Raw genomic sequence first — 17535 nt, 5'->3', positions numbered from 1 at the left:
AGCGCGACAGTATGATGGTGACAGTCCATCGTACTGTCGCGCTTCGCCATCGCATCTTCGTTCTTCACCATCGTACTGTTGCCTTCCTGTCAATCACGCGCAAAACTTATTTGTACGACGTATTACCGCCCGAGTGTATAAATAGTGTTAAAACACGGTTTGCTATATATTATTTCGATTCTAATATGCCCTTAATCTAAAACAATAAATAAAATGTAGTAGCGCTCATTTTGGTGGCAACATAAACGTTGACGTCACCGCACGTTAACGTGATGTCATTCTAGGATAAGCTTGTTTTAACAGAGACAAGCATATTAGAATTACTAATAATCTTGTGTAACGTAAATTTACAAGAAAAATCCAATCTTATTAAACAGAACAGAACATAACCGAACTTTACTGAAGGAACACAGATTACCAAAAGATTAGCGAAAACAAACAACTGTTTTCTAGACCTAATCAAATATTATTCATATTAAAGGAATGAATGTCATAGTGTTTTGCTTTACACACTTGTAAAACCCGCGACCAGCTTAGTAATCATTCTTTTTTGTGAGCCTACATAGCTCACTTTACCTCTTGTGGCCTTTTCCCGTTTAACAGGCTGTTTTTAAAACATTTAAGGCGAGTGTATTGCTAATAGATATTATAGACCCCTTTTACGAAGTCCAAGATTAGACAGGTTAGTTGTATATTTACAGATAATCTATAAATTAACAGATTTTTTTCTAATCTATAAATTACAGATCAAGTGTTTGAAAACTGTTGAAATTATATTTAGACACAAAATCGCAGCTTGAAATTAATTGATTTACTTATGGTATGCAGTTGTAAACTTTCAGTCATTTCTGTTGACATTGATTTTTCTGAAAATGCCAAAAACTCAAAGTCAACTAAAATCGCTGAAACTCACAAATGACCTTAATTTATGCATACTGTAAATAAACCATTTGATTCCAATCTGCGGTTTTGAGAATAAATATAATTTCATCTGTTTTCATACACGCAGTCTGTAAATTTATAGATTGAAAAATCTGTAAATTTATAGATTATCTGTAAATTTACAGAACATCTGTAAATATACCACTTTCCTAGACCTGTTAAATTCGCAACAAACCCCTATTAAACTGTTTAAACGTAATATCTATAAACAGAAAATATATCGTAACTACATTACAAAAAGACACATCCAGCAACGGAGCTCCGATGCCTCAATGTAAACAGTCAGGGATGGTACTATGAGGTCTAGGATTTCGTCCTGTTCGTTCGTTTCCTCGTCAAAAAAAGCGTCTGTCATTTTTAAGAACTTGTATATTATGTTGTGATGTATCATGTGTATACCAATGTACAAACATGTACAGCCATCCGTTTAAAATTTGAATGCACGAAAATTTCGGGTTATACCACTAGCTGATACAGTATATTTAGAAAGGCACACGATAATAATTTAATGTTTATCTTTCGAAAAAAAATATTTCTATCTGTTTATTCATTCATTCATTCATTAATATATTCTGTACAATTATCGTCGCATAAGTCAGATACAGTTACTCGTTTTTCTTCAAAGAAAAACTCGTACTGTATCTATCACATGCAGTCGTATACACGGACCAAATTTACTTGTCACATTGTAAAATCAACGAAAAGATTGAAATTCGTTGCTATATCAAATGCCGCATTAGGCTTGATATAGATTCAAAGCATATCATTGATTAATTGTGTGGTATATATGGACCTCAGGCCATTTCAATGCGCACAGTTTTGCGGTGGGAAATTATCTGTCAAAGATGATACCCGTTCTGGTAGGCCTGAAACCTCTGTTACCAAGGCAAACATCGCTGCTGTAAAAGCTGTAGTCGAACAGGATGCGGTGAAAGATATAGCCAGTTGTACTGGCATATCAGAAGGTAGTGTGAAAACAATTCTGAAAGAGCGTTTGGATCTGAGAAAGGTTTGCTAACTAAACAGCAAAAGAAACAACGCCTTAAATGTGCCGGGAAATTTTTGAAAACATACAAAAGCTGTGATAGTCGGGTTATTTTGAACTTGCTAACAGGTTACGAAGCCTGGGTGCACATGTTTGAGTCACAAAGGAGGGCTGATAATAAGCAATGGAAGCGAAAAGATCAAAACCGCCACTGTATTGCCAAGAGAACCATAAGTTCGAAAAAGATACGCAATTTTCTTCAATTCTAGTGGGCAGTCGTTCAAGTGCCTTGTCCATCTGGTCATACAGTCACTGGACGATTTTACAAGATCTCCGTAGTGAAGAAAGTGAAATAGTTTTACAATAAGAAACGTCCAAGCAAAGGATAGTCAGTAGTCCATCTTATACACGACAACGCCTCCTCTCACAAGTGCGAGTTTGTGAAGTTTTTTTGTTTTTTGGGCTTCTGAAAAGAGGGAAGTTGTAAACCATCTGCCTTATTCACCTGACCTGAGTCCATGTGATTTTGTATTTCCAAGGCTTAACAAAATGCTTTCAGGAAAGAAATATAAGCCCAGAAGTTCTCTTGGCAGCAAGAATATGTTTCGGTAAAGGGGAAAAACTTTGAAGGATTGTTATATAAAAAAATATTAAACGTAGCACTAAAAAACCGAACGCAATGACAGAACTTTTCTTCGGACCCTCCAACTACATTTGTCTAAATACATTATTAGAATTAAGATAAACCAGTCGCTTTGTAATGGCTTTTCTATAATGAAAATGTTTTGGTCAATATGATACATATAATACTAGAAATGTATGTGCCTATATGCTCTGCATAAACATTAGAAACATGCAACGAAAACATAATAGACTTGAATCAATGTTATTTGCCCTACATTGTCAAGTACATTTATAGCTTCTGAGGGTCTTACAGCTTCAATAAAAGTGCTACATGTCACGTCCTTTGATAAATCAGTACATGTAGAAAATTATCTTGTAAGCTAGTACTTTCCAAATACCATTTTTTATGAATAAAATGTTAAAATCATATTTGTCGTTATCTTAATCATCTAAATCATTGCTTTATGGGGGCTTCCTTGGACAACTGGTTAAGGTCTCTCACGGCAAGAAACATATCCCTTATCGCCATAGGATTGAAACCACGCTTGGGGTATAGAATTACATTTGTATTCCATGTGAGAACGTAACAACCCGCTGGCTGACAGAAGGTCGGTGGTTCTACCCAGATGATATCACTGCCTGAAATAATTTTCGCATGGTTACCCTGGAACATCCTACACATACTTTTGTAAACACTCGCCATAATTACGACCTAAATTTACGCCGTTGTGACGAAAACCTCGATACAAACAAATGAACTTCATCACCTTGCTACTGATTTCATCAATTTTTTATACAAACATATCTGATTTTTGTTTTATCTGAGTTTATATGTTATCGCCACCGGTTGCTCTTATGGAATTATCCTCCAGAATAATGTTGGACATACGAGCGTGGTACAGATAATATTCCGGTTTTACTGGTTTTGCTTGGTTTTCTTTAACGATGATTCTTGTCACGTCACGAATAAGAAAGTACACAATCTATGAGGTAAAAAATAAGGTTGTATAATTGGGAAGAGTAAAGTCACTGGATGTTGAGATAAAGAGATTTTGTGCTGAATGAAAGCGTGACTGTTAACAAAGATAACCCATTACAGTCATATGTCATAGGAGATTGTTAATTTATGTTATCATCGAAATTCTTCACACAGTGACATTGTACTACGATGTCAACCAATCCGATATTAATTATAACTGTCATACATTTAGTTGCAATGCTGTTGCTGTTTATTATAATATTGTTATTACTGCTACTGACGACGTCGACGACAATGATGATGATGATGATGATTTTTCGCACAAAAAAAATAAAAATATTTATTTTAAAAACAATCGTAGCAGAATTAATGAACACATCAATACCAAAGTAGGGGTCTCCTTGGCGGAATGGTTAGTGTTGAGTGCAGAAGTTTGTTTTGTGAGGAAGTCATACAGCTGGCTTACGGCAGGCGGCACAACCATGCCTAAAACACCGCTAGGAGCGGGACCTAGGGTCTTCCTCCACCGCCAAAAGCTAGAAGAGTCCCCGTATGACTAAAACTGAGGCGATTTGACTCTTGTGACCGACAAAAACAAAGTACTTCCACATATAATGTTAAGCGTTTGGTAAATATTGTAATATCAACAGGTTAGTGTTTTTTTTGCACGTCGATGTAAATGCATTTTGTAAACATGCCTAAGTTTGATTTATTACTCGGTGTTTTAATGATTGCAACAGTTTATCTCATACCTGCGAGCATGTCAGGCGTGTCTTCCATGAAAACTTGATATAACAAGGTCGATTCGGGGATCCACCATTAAGACGTGTGTTTAGTATTAAGCAACAAGGAAGTATGAATCGTTATATAGACTTTTAGATAGCGAATTTGTAGATACCTATTACATTTGCCCTTCGTCTTTTCAGAAAGTTTAATTTTAGATTATAGTAATAGAAAATGTTCATATGAAAAATACATAGTCAATTTTTCGAAAGCTGCAAAAACACAGCCTCAACGAAAATTGTATGTATGAATGTGTTAATGATTAAGTTTTACACAAAAAACATAAACCATATGTCACAGTTAGAAAACAAAGAAACGAGCACCGTGGGACACGCCTAGGAAAAGTCCACATGGCAGTTTAACAGGGTAATCAGAAAATCGTACGCACATCCCTCCTAACGCACATCTTAACCCACGTCCCGAAGGTAAAGGCCAATGTAAATAAACGTAATCCCCGCCATGTGATATCATAACAAACGTGGTGATACCAACAGGTGCGATATGTAAACCACAAAAATGTTCGTGTACAACAACATGAAAAACAAAAACCTAATAAATAATATACGCATGTAGTCTATGCATTTGCAGAAGGCAGAAGAGAAACTCCATTAAGGGTTCGACTCATCTTGTGGGCATAAAGAATTACATATTATGAAATCTTTCACCGGTTTCGTCAGAGGCAATCAAAGACAATAAGAACATTGCTTTTGGCGAAGAATAATATATAATTCTCATATAACATACCCGCAGCATGTCTAAGAAGATCTGTCAGGAGCATAGAAGAGCTCTCGCAAGTAAATGATCGCAGGCCCGATTAACTTGAATCAATGCAACAAGAAACACCTTTACGCCCTCTTTCATCATCTTAAACGACTCTACATTTAGAAACATTGGCTGTATTGTTTTATTTATAAAGACCAGAAAATATATATAGAAAACTTAACTGCACTAAGTCCTTATACAGGAAGACTTTTAACGATCGCTACACGACATTTACAGACTTCTGTTGTAATAGTGTATAATGAATATACTTTTTGCTTGAGTCTGTTCATGAGAGAAGGTACCCCTTACGCGCACTAGCACCACCTTAAGTACCGGGATAACTTTTGAGACCGCCGAAGAAACGTTAACTTAAGAATACTGACTAGACTGTTTACCTTGTTGCGAAATTGTCTTTAAATGTGTTAAAAGTAAGTCTTAGTTACGATATTAGAATTCATTAAATCATTTGCAGTTTATGATAGTTGCGTAGTTGGTGTTACACTGATTGCGTTCTAGAATTTTGCAACTTCACTACACGCTCTAGTAAATCTTAATTATTGAGAAATAATTATTGCACTTTGTACATCCCCTCCTGAATGAGGAGAAATTTGCAATACTTAAATTAAAACAATCTTTCTATTCATAAATCATGATATATAACGATATGACTATCCTAAATTTATATGAATTTATAAACAATAATTATATATCGCGACACACTCATAGCTGACAGCAAATATTTAAAACGTAAAAAGAGGGTAACATCCAATTTTCTTTCTGCCACAAGATGAGAAACATGTGCAGCCAGACCAGGACTCAATAACGTTCTAATGCTCTAGTAACATGGGTTCATTTGCTAGTAAAAGTAATGGATTTAATGACTGATCATTTTGCTCCTTCACTAATCGATTAAATCATGATAGCTGCACATTTTTGTAATTTTAAATTTGACAGTTCTACTTTCACTTTAAATTAAGAAATCCTGCAGTTATTTGATACTATTTGTTCTCTACAATTTTTGTTTAATAACTCCATAGAATGTTATACAGCCGTTTCGGAACAATTGAAATAATCTATAAGCAGAATTATATAGAATATATTGAGATTCACATTAACATACACTGAATGGGAGATAACCACTACAGTAACTTTACATGGGCCCGAATAAATAGTCTAATGCTGTAATAATGAATCGGGTAAATAGCACTATAAAAATCATGCACTACTCAACGTTATAAACGTTGTTAACCTGAAAACTTGTTTGTGTAAAGCAAAGGTCAGTATATAAGTTTGAATGAGACCTGCAGTAAATTTAAAAACAAACGGTATAGTTTCACAAAATTTACATTACTAATTCAAATAAATTCACACCAAGCAATGACTCATTCAACTTTATTGGGAAGGAGAACGTGATTTGCCTCTCGCGTTGTCCACATGCAGATTACTGCGATTGTATGCTTGTTTGCCATATCTTAACATCTTCCGAATATGGAATAACGTATTTTATATAAAGCTAAATATTGGGGACTCACTTGTACGCCACCGCTGTGGGTTCTATACCTCGCGTTGGGTGTAGAATCTTTTTCACGTGCGGAGGCCATCCATTAATGCCTGAATTAATGCCCGAAGGGGCATCCGGGGTCTTTCTCCACCATCAACGCTGGAAAGTCGCACTATGACTTAAAATTGTGTTGGGGTGACGTTAAACCCAACAAAATAAAGCTTAATATCTTCAAAATATAGGGCATGAACTATTCTTTACTTTTATTATCTAGAGATATTATGTATTAAGTATATTTATGAGTTCAGCATGCTACGCGTATTACTTTGACGCTTTTTCATCATTAAAGGTTACGGAACACCCAAGGCTCTTTGCTAAAATCAATTGCAGACAGTTGTCTGGATTAACTATCGACTTTCCGTAAGTCAAGTGGAGCCTGTTCATGGTCAAACCTCTTCCGTGGTTATCCTTTCGTTCTCGGAAGTTGTGTACATATCTCTACTAATGTGTTCACGTCAAAGTAAATCTCTGTCAAGTATTGGTGGAATCTAAGATTATGTCAACCTGATACGTAAAACATATTTTGTACAACTTGTAATGCATCAACCACATTGGTAATATATTCTTGATACTCGGGTATTATAAATGAACATTGAATTGATTCAATGATCCCAAAAGACTAGATATAATAACAACACGAAGTCGAATTACGGGTGACTCTTTACGTTAAAGAGTCATTAAATCTGACGATCCCAGAGAAAACGGTTATACGGACACCTTTATACAGACACCACATTATATAGAGGCGAACGATGATAATCGTGTTTGGGGGTCTGGTATTAGTTTCTTAACGCCACATAGATAAAAGGTTAAGAGGAAACACTATTTGTTTAATGGCTACAGTTTTATTTTCAAATAAACTTTTGCATTAAAAATTTTCTTAAATAATACTAAGATTTTGGTTTAATTTTTCTAATAAATGATAAAATGATTCTCTGTTCCGAGAACCGCTTTAAATTTTTCTCTGCTTTTAAAGCTTTTTTCATTCAAAGCAAATGAATTTAAACAGCTGATCATGTTGTTGTCTAGGATCTTCACCCAACTGCCATTCGCATAATTCTCCTTCGCATTCAGCACATACGACACGGTCATTTATTCCTGAAAAAAAATTACCATTAAAAGATGGCTGTTAGATTTGCTTAAATGTTTGAAGTAACTCAATAAGGTATATGCATAAACAAATTAAATTTAATTTTGTAAACGTTGGTGGATTAGAAATTCGGTAGAGCAGGGAGAGTACATATGTCTAATGATCGCAAGTTTGATCCCCAGGAGACCCGAGGTGACGATTTGAATTACATCTGAAGGAATTCATCTTCTATCTCTGAAACATGTATTCAAGTTAATCCTCACCCTGCTAAATTTCTATAATAATGAACTTGTCCATCCTTCCATTTGGACAGTTCCATTAACTGTTAAAAGGGGGGCTTACTAAAAAGATACTGACTGAATAGCGTAATCAGACTGCACGGATGTGCAGGCTGATCATGATCTACACTGGTCGCAAAGGTAGAATCAATCATGTCCAGCATGTAAGGGTTAACTGTTAAATAAGTGACTACTGGTACTGAACACAGGAATTTATACAAGGTCAGTGACATCAACACGTTACAAACGGAAAGAGTTTCCCGTTAAATATTGTAGTACTACGTTCCTGTTTGTGAAGTTGCATAAGTGTGGTTTAGAAAATTACAATTGAGATCATATCCCTAATTTGGTTGCACAAGTGTTTTATTTTAAGCAGTCTATGGCAATAGTGAGATATAATTAATATAAACGCAACAAAATGGTAATAAGTCCAACAGAATAAGATCACGAGGGTGTAGTTCGAGTGAGTTATTTCGTGCACGGCGTATAACCAATTCGATGTATTTTAATTGATTAAAGCACACATTTGCTTCGCATTAGTTTGATTTAAAATATCGTATAAAACAACGTAAAATAGTACAGCCAATACAGCATCATTTCGTTTTCGCTACAAGTAGGTAAATATAACTCAATGAGGATGAATTTGTACTAGTATACCTTTTTAAATTATCAATGAAAGCTTACCAGTATACCAAAATCCAGCCTCAGCCAAGACTTCCTTATCAAGGAAAGGTACTTTCCAGTCGAAGAATGTGTCAAGTCTTCCTTCGTAGCTGGAAATATCATACAATTCACATCTTCGATTTCGTTCATGAAGGCTCGGAGCGTTCAAATTGCTGAGTGTTTGTACATTTCCCAATTCAGGCTGAGTCAAGTAGTCAGATCGAGTGAATGGAGGCTGTACATAGTTTCTCTGTGTATGTTATTAAAAAAGTTGTGACTGACAGGTGATTGATATAAATCGTGACAGATAAGCTGAAAAATAACTAATAGTTTTGGATAACCCATGTAAATGAAAATGGGATAAGTTTGGTCATGAAAAATGACATTATAACTTTGTCTTGTCGGTTGTTTCACACAAAATTATAACGACTAAAGGTCATCAACACGGTGGATTTATCTGTCGAGGTTTCTTTATGGCGGGCAAAAATGTCATTCTAGTTGTCGTTTTACTGTGTTACCGTGTCTCCGCACCCGTAACGCCAACATATTTGCATAACTATTTAGATTTTGACAGTTTCCGAAACATATAGAAACCATGATTTTATTGATGCATTAGCTATGTGAACAATCATATTATGTTACTGAAATTTAAAATGTTTAACTAAACATTTTCAACCGTTAGATTAAGCCTGACTGTTTGTCAGTGCAAGTTCTTATTAATGTTACTATTGCACAATAACTGTTAAAGGACAAGGAATATCTGACAATGAGTTGATTTAATATGAAAGCCAACTTCAAGCATTTCATAACGCTGAAAGACTTTTTAAAATCGGACCACTTTTGAAAAAAAAGATATGGCAGTTTGATCATGGAGACAGCCATTTTAGTGTGTTTGTGGCGTCATATACACACTGCTGAAATCTTTATTTAGCAAATAACCTTTTAAATTGATTATTTTCATATGTTTCTTGAGTGTCAGATGTAAAACATGGTAATTTCTTTCTTTATAGCTGGAAATTTTACAGAAATATGTAAATACAGGTCAAACATGTATCTAGAAATTTAATAAATCCTCCATTTTGATTTTTGTTGCCATGGAAACAAAATGGTCGCCATTTTGATCAGATATTAAAACGCTTATAACTGTCTCATTCTTAAGCCGATTTTGAAAATTCTTTCACTTCTTTGAATGATTTTAGAAATTCTGGCAGATGAAATTAACACAAGAATAGCATTGCCTTTCCCTATAGCATTATAAAAGATATACAAAAACTACGTACCGAAGCTATGCTTGTCCAGGATATGCCTCTGTTGGAAGAAACCAGTGGGTCGTTTTGTTGCTGCAGTGCAAGTAGAAAATCCTAGCCAATAACATTCAAGGATATTTGTCTTCTTGCTTGCTAGCAAATGTGCGTTTTGATTTACTTTACATTTCATAATGTTCAATAATGTTCAATCAAGTTATTTAAGTGATTACACTAGTCTAGTTCAAATATACATTTCTTTCATGTGCAGCAGTATTTTGATATATATTGACTTTTAAGATAATAACACTAAAGGGGCCTCCGTGGCCGAGTGGTTAAGGTCGCAGACTTCAAATCAATTGCCCCTCATCGATGTGAATTCGAGCCTCACTCGGGGCGTTGAATTCTTCATGTGAGGAAGCCATCCAGCTGGCTTACGGAAGGTCGGTGGTTCTACCCAGGTGCCCACTCGAGATGAAATAATGCACGGAGGGGCACCTGGGGTCTTCCTCCACCATTAAAGCTGGAAAGTCGCCTTATGACCTAAAATTGTGTCGATGCGACGTTAAACCCAATAAAATAAATAAATAAATAACACTAAAGACAACATACTTGATTGAATCTACTACTATAACACATAATATCATAATCCTAACTTTTCATGAACAGTTTTCCCTACTTTCCGAAAGCGAATGTTGTTTATGAAGTAAATTCACCATTTTTGACATAATTCCTTCAAAAGGCTGGATGCATTAGAGTATACAATATGTCAGTATTGTTATCCTGACATGTCAATCTATATTTGCAACAATTAGAATTTTAAATATATATATTTTTTAATTTAAATTCTAGAATTTCTAGAAATGGAAACTTAATTGGGATGCTACCATACAGATGTATCTTATTTTTATGTCAGTATGCAGAAATTGACGTCATAAACTAGGAAAAATATTTACTGTGCATTGTGATCTCCAAAAACAAAACAATTTTGGACCCAAATGATATTTGAAAATGTTTACACAGCTACTCACGACTCAGTGTACGAAATGTTTAATATTGCTTACTTCGAATAAGTATAACTGAACAGTCAAATTCATATCCAAGTGCATGAGATGTTAGTTTCAATTTTACAAGTTATATTGCTTAAAGCTGGCACAATTGATGTGTCTTAGTATTAAGCACATAAATACAAAATATGATTTAATTTCTGAGTTTAAAAGGAGGTCATAATTCTGTCTAAATTCATTATAGACTTTTGTTTGGCTTATTAATCTTATTATTAACTACGTGTATTACGTTTCATGGCAACATTTATAATCAAAATATGATCAAACTAGGTCAAGTATCTATATTGTCAGGATATATTATAACGGAGCTTTAAACAGTTAGACCATATATCGTTATGGTATCTATTTAAGGTAGTTCTGCACGTTTGATAAACTGGAAGTAATGGCGTAACGTCATTTATCCGGATAACGTACTAGGATAAAGCCTGGACTCGGCGTAAGGAAATGAAAATCATTTTATGAATACCTGGCAACTGATGAGTAAATTTATTACAACGGTAACAATACTAGTATCTTTCTAAAGTTATAATATGATATTAAACGTCTGATGCGTTCAATAATTCTAAACAAAAATGTCTTAGAGTCAGCTTGAAATGTGCGGATCTATTTAATCATGGACAAACATCTCAAAAACAAGGACACGGGCCTATACATATCATTTCAACATATTATAGGTCATGTGTTCATTTACGATTGTGGGAAGTTTCATTAAAATCAATGTAGAAAAAAGTCTATTCACGAAAATGTTATCAAAATTGTGATTTTCCAATAGACTGCTTTTTCCCATGAAAACTTGTGTGAGGTCAAAAAAATAAAAAATCAGCCTAGCAAAAAATCGAGCACATGACCCTATCTGTTTCATTGGCTGAATTTTCTAAGTACATTCTGAAGTTTTGAAAAATGAAGGTTTAATAAAATTCTACATTGTAGAAAAAAATTCGATCCGAACGTGAAGAACTACCTTAAGCTGATTCAGAACAAAGTCTATAGACACCTGTTACATACATTTGCACGTACAGAAGCTATGTTCGTCCACGTTCTGGTGGAAGAGACCAATTGGCCGTTTGGTTGCTGCAATTCCAGATGAAGACCCTAAGAAATAAAAACAGACATATTAAACTAAATTTAAATGCTTTTGAGGAAGCTTTGGTATCAGCTATTCATGCACATTAATATTTTCAGTAGATAAACACAACATACAGCTTAAAATATTTACATGCTCTCACTTTCTCAGTCCCTAAAATCTCCATATAAATCTCTTCTATAAAACATACAAATAGTGCCTTATTACTTACAAAATTTCAAATCTTCAATTAATTCAACAAGTTACTTACAACTGAAATGTCAGGTATGACATTTACTATTTTGTCTATTATAAAAGGAGATATTGAACAACTTACTTCCTGTTCTTGCCCTTCTACTATTGGGTGAGAAGAAGGCATACCTAGAAGATCCTGAAATAAAAAATGTATCACTGAACTAAATCTTAAGCTGTAATCTTACGTATAAAATCAATTACTTACAAGATCAATGATAAAATGTCTTGACCACATGCCAAAAAATGTTTCAGCATTTATAATTTCATGCCCTGTAGTTTTCCTTAAAGAAAATAGTTAACAGAAACAGAAATTGGCAGAACATGTGGTATAAATGATTAATTGATTTTGAATATTGATGGATACTCGAAAGTTTTATTGTTTAAATAATCAAAAAAAAAAGAAGAGACGTTTGTTTGTTTTTGGTTTAACGCCGTTTTTCAACAATATTTCAGTTATGTTACGGCGGGCAGTTAATCTAACCAGTGTTCCTGAAATGTGTACCGTAACAAGCCTGTTCTCCATAGGTAACTGTCAACTTTCCCACATGAATCAGAGGTGGAGGATGAAATTAAGTAGTATTAAAACCGAAGGGTTATACCAATATTCTTAGATAAACCAGTTCCTGTACAACTATAACTGTTCCATTAGAATCAAGGAAAGATATGATAAAATCTAACCTGGTTTGCATCCGGTGCCGTCATTTTACCAATGCTGTAGGCTTTTTATTGTACACGTAATATTATCTTTTTCTCCAAATGTACTTTGTCTGTAATGGATGAAAATTAATATTACTACAGTCATGTCAAAGTTACTTAAGAAAGCGCTGTAGAAATGTTTGAAGACTATGCAGTTATACAAGAAATGCAATATCATTTAAACATTTCTTAACTATTCAAGACAATATAGAGATATTAATACTGAATGGCAGCAATTATAATATATTTGTTAACGACTAAAATATAGCTTGATCAAATGAAATATTTTATGTAAGTTTACCTCCTATTAGATTGGCAAATAAAATGTTGATGGTATTCAAAAGCTTAACTGAAAAATAATAACGATTTATGTTTCAATTAACGACTTTGAATTTTTCAAAGAATCCTCCAGCTATTTATTCGTTTTATGGCACAGCTACACATGCACTGACTTAAACTTTCATACATCTCTCGAACTTCAACAAGAACACTAAATTATTTTCAAAGTTAACATGAAAGTCCGAGCTGAGAAATTGTGTTGCTCATTAGTACCAAGGGCACACGAGATAAGTTTTTAACAGCAATCAAGTTAGTGTTTATTAGAGATAAAATTGTGTTAAAATTTACAAAACGTTAAGTCACTCACATTTTGTATGATATGAAGAAAATAGAAATTCGGTTGTCTTGTCGCAACACATTGCTTTGTATATTTTATTGTTTGGAACATTGTGAATTTCGTTACTCCTGAGTCTCATGTGATTCTAAGTTATTGAACGAGCTATGTATCGTTGTATAGATATCATTACGATGAATTTCTATTGTGTGTTACTCAGTTATTACGTATTTGAGGGTAAAATATCACGTCTACGAGGTATTCTAAGCTCGGATGATTGTTTGTAAGGGGACGACCATTTGTTATTCTGGGAGAGGGAGGAGGATGGTAGAGTGGGTGCTGGGATTTAAAGAAAAACCATCACTTTGGTTTTGCTTGAAAAAAAATTGTTCTGGCTTCAACATATGGAGAGTGGAATGATTAAAAATACAAACTCAAATAAGAGAAAACGTTTTTTAAAGGAAGAGATATTGATATCAATATCATTTCCATGCGTAGTTACTTTTGTTACATGACTTATTTTTCTGGAGAACAAACATATGCTTGACACACTAACCTATATAATAAGAGTTCGATACATTTTCGGAAAATGTTTTTAACCCTTCGAATTATAACTAGATATATGCTGTGTTCGATTTTAACAATAATTAATTGTATTTCAATAGGGCACTTTAAACACTTCGCGAATGATATAATCAGTGGTATATTTCGTATATATGTAACGTCTGATTACAAAGAAATTAATGATTTAACATATAATAAAAAATTGAGAAAAATTAATTGATAAGATACAATTATATACGAACGGGGAATGTTAGATGAAAGTTAATAAAACAGATAAACAATCTACGCACCAACATATTGATTACACAACCGATTTAAAACATCAAGCACTTTTGCAGTCATTTAACAGTTTTGTATGCAACTTCAAAATGCTGACCAAATCTGAGGCTATTGGTTGTACTGGGAAAATGTGGGTACAGTGTGCGAATACAAAGAAATACGGATGCGATTAACTCAACTGACTTCAAATATCAGCATTTATTATATATCTATATAAATTCTGTAAAAATCCATATTTTGAAAAAGTAAATTTGAACTGGCAGAAACAAATTCCGTATTGTACTTTTTGTTTTGTATGTTGCCGGACTACTTTCATTAAATTGCATGACCTGACACAGTTCTATAGATAGCACATATAAAAACTGCAAGTTCAATTTTAACATCGATAATCATTGAAGATTTCGTTCAATAACAAAACACCAAACAAAAAGGTGGAGTTATATAATAAAAGGGTCATTATAACATTATCTAGATCTGGGATTTTGAACTCGACTCTCATGGATTTTGCAAGGTCGGATCACACTTGGCGCTTTCGCGCCGCGTGAGATCAAATCTGGCAAAAAATGCACTTAAGCCGAATACAGCAACCAGGATTTAGCTACTTATGATAACCCTATTTTATACTAATTGTTAAATTGAAAGTTCTAAAACGCATGAAGTAAAGCTGTACAACTATCCATATTTAAAAGTTACAACAGTTCATGCAAGTGCATAACATACACCTAGATCTAAACTTATAAGGATATAAAAGTTCATTTTCAGGTACTAGAAACTGATCTGGAATTTGACAGTACGCGCCTTTTCTCATACCTATAAAATTCTATTACAACAGTTATCATGTTTAAATTCCATAAAATCACATCAGAAACTGCCATAAAACAGTATGCACGACTATCTGACACACTCCTGCCAGAAACAGACATTAAGGTACTCCAAATATTTTGTAGCCGGGTTACATATAGAGCTCAAACCAAATCTTATAAGTTTATATGTAAGTCTTTAACAGAACTATTTAAGAAGGGGCATAATTACCAAATGGTCATATGCGTTGGACATGTGTTGTTTTCCTATCAATGAAAAACTGACAGTGATAACTACGTAAATGTATCAAATAAACGACAACTATTATTTAGAATATAATACAAGTATTCTTTGTTTTAAACTACTACATACTATAGCAGACATTGCCTGGCTGTAAATTTTACTAAATTTTCATTGGTGAAGTTTGTCATTGTCAGACAACTAATTAAAACCATTCTTATGAAAAGTTTTTGTTTCTATATTGTACACATATTGCAGTGTAACATAGCATGTTTTTCATCTTCAACTGTATTTATACAATCAAAACAAGTTCTCTCATTCACATAAAGGTTTTGATAAATCCCACGTCCTAACCAATCGATGCAACTCCACACCTAAATTTGGCCATTTGCACCTCAATAATAGGGAGGCACAACAAGTGTCGTATAACTTTCAATAATAAAGTACGTCCCAAACAAATTTTATGTTCTAAGTTTTGCTTAAGTTTGTTTCTTCAGTAATTGTACGTAAAGGTTCATTATTTACAGATATGTTCACCAAATAACATCAAAAGCCAAATGTTAAATTATAGAACTGCTCAAAATTAATACTTGATATTTTTTTACTAGAAATGTATTATTTTTAAAATCTATACCTGAAGCTTCATTAACTCAACAAAAAGCCTTATTTTGCATCGATTCATCCATACGTAAAATTGTACATTGCTGTCTTACAATAGTGCCCCATTTTCTAACTATGAATGGCTTCCATCCCATGTTTTCGTCAGGAGTACATTTTCCGCCCCCTAAAAGTACCGCATCGTCCTATTGTAGATGGCATGAATAGATGGATGAGAACCATCTCCCTTTATTGATACTGTATAACTAAATACCTACCACACCACAGAGTCAAATAACTTTGAGAAGTTGCAAAATAAAACCTTAAACATTTACAGTTAGAAATAATAAGTCCAAGATCTCAAACTGCTGATAGTTAAATAGAAGCATTCAATACATTTCAAGCTAGAAGTATTTACCAACGAAATTTAGTGATACTGTGCCTAGAGTAATCACATACCTTTTAATGAAACAGCTTTTGTCCTGAAATGCACACTATTTAATATTTTAGTATTAACAGTCATGTTGTTGCTGTTACATCAAACATTTAAAGACTTTTGTAAAGTACCTGTAGTTTCAGTAACCACATATTGTATCAAGCATACTACTGCATCAACAGTAATACCTCCGATATGTAGCTCTTTGACGGCAGTAATTTAATGATATAAATGAACAGATTGTGAGCTAAAGGTCAGTCTTGCTTTCGGCCATATTTAACATCAAACTATGAAGAGTCAAAAGCATTCAGTCTAATATATCAATGTACATACTTATATAACGACACCACTGCACTAAACAACTTTAAACCACATTTTTAGTGTATTTGCATAATATGGTCACGCTTTTTCTAAAATATTTCATTTTTAGCTGTAAATATGTCCTGTTTTTTAGCTTTCTTGACTCTCTTAGTGTTCTTCTTTCTATAATGTATGAAAAGCTTTAAAACGATCTTTTGCGCTTTTCACTTTACTGAAGGGTTGTTTTTTTTTTCACACGTTTAATTTGATTTTTATCGCAGCATTTACTAATTATATCATTGAAATACTACAATGAAATTTAACCATTGTCGGTGCTGAGCCGATGCATCTGTTTAAAATGGAATCACGTAGCGTAGATAATTTAAGAACAGAAGCGATAACCCGTTTCAACCAATTTGTTCGAAATGTTCTAGTACTTCTAGTACATTAATTAAGATAGTATAAGGGTTACAGTAGCTGTGTCGTTTTTGATAAATCCACAGGTATGTTATCAAAGCCGGCGATGTTATACCTAAATCTGATTTAACTTAATACGGAAAAGCCTTCAGTTTCTCATCGATACCTGTTAAATAATTTGATGTAGGATTATTAGAAAACAAGTTGACGTAAAGAAAAAAATATTTTAGTGGCGTGACAAAAAAGTGTTACCAAACGTCCAAAATCGAATGAAACAATATTTGAGAGTGTTGAAT

At 33.8% G+C, this 17535-nt stretch overlaps 1 protein-coding gene across 4 annotated transcripts in view; it reads right to left on the bottom strand.

Moving 5' to 3' along the window:
• Nucleotides 1–7470: 7470 nt before the first annotated feature.
• Nucleotides 7471–17535, bottom strand: part of LOC128557179 (E3 ubiquitin-protein ligase XIAP-like) — a 47471-nt gene continuing 37406 nt past the window's right edge. For 3 of the 4 annotated variants that reach the window (XM_053544115.1, XM_053544113.1, XM_053544114.1), the window contains exons 2-7: nucleotides 12975–13063; nucleotides 12379–12432; nucleotides 11984–12070; nucleotides 9948–10007; nucleotides 8689–8917; nucleotides 7471–7734 (exon numbers count right to left, since the gene is read on the bottom strand). In XM_053544115.1, coding sequence (XP_053400090.1) covers nucleotides 7619–7734; nucleotides 8689–8917; nucleotides 9948–10007; nucleotides 11984–12070; nucleotides 12379–12432; nucleotides 12975–12998 — 570 coding nt within the window. In that variant the 5' untranslated portion in view covers nucleotides 12999–13063 and the 3' untranslated portion in view covers nucleotides 7471–7618. The remainder of the gene's footprint in view (nucleotides 7735–8688; nucleotides 8918–9947; nucleotides 10008–11983; nucleotides 12071–12378; nucleotides 12433–12974; nucleotides 13064–17535) is intronic. The other variant, XM_053544116.1, reaches the window with a different exon arrangement.

The sequence above is a fragment of the Mercenaria mercenaria genome, chromosome 5 (genome assembly GCF_021730395.1).
Source record: "Mercenaria mercenaria strain notata chromosome 5, MADL_Memer_1, whole genome shotgun sequence".
Taxonomy (NCBI): Eukaryota; Metazoa; Mollusca; class Bivalvia; order Venerida; family Veneridae; genus Mercenaria; species Mercenaria mercenaria.
Note: the sequence above shows the minus strand (reverse complement) of the source record. Positions and strands in the feature narration are given on the sequence as shown.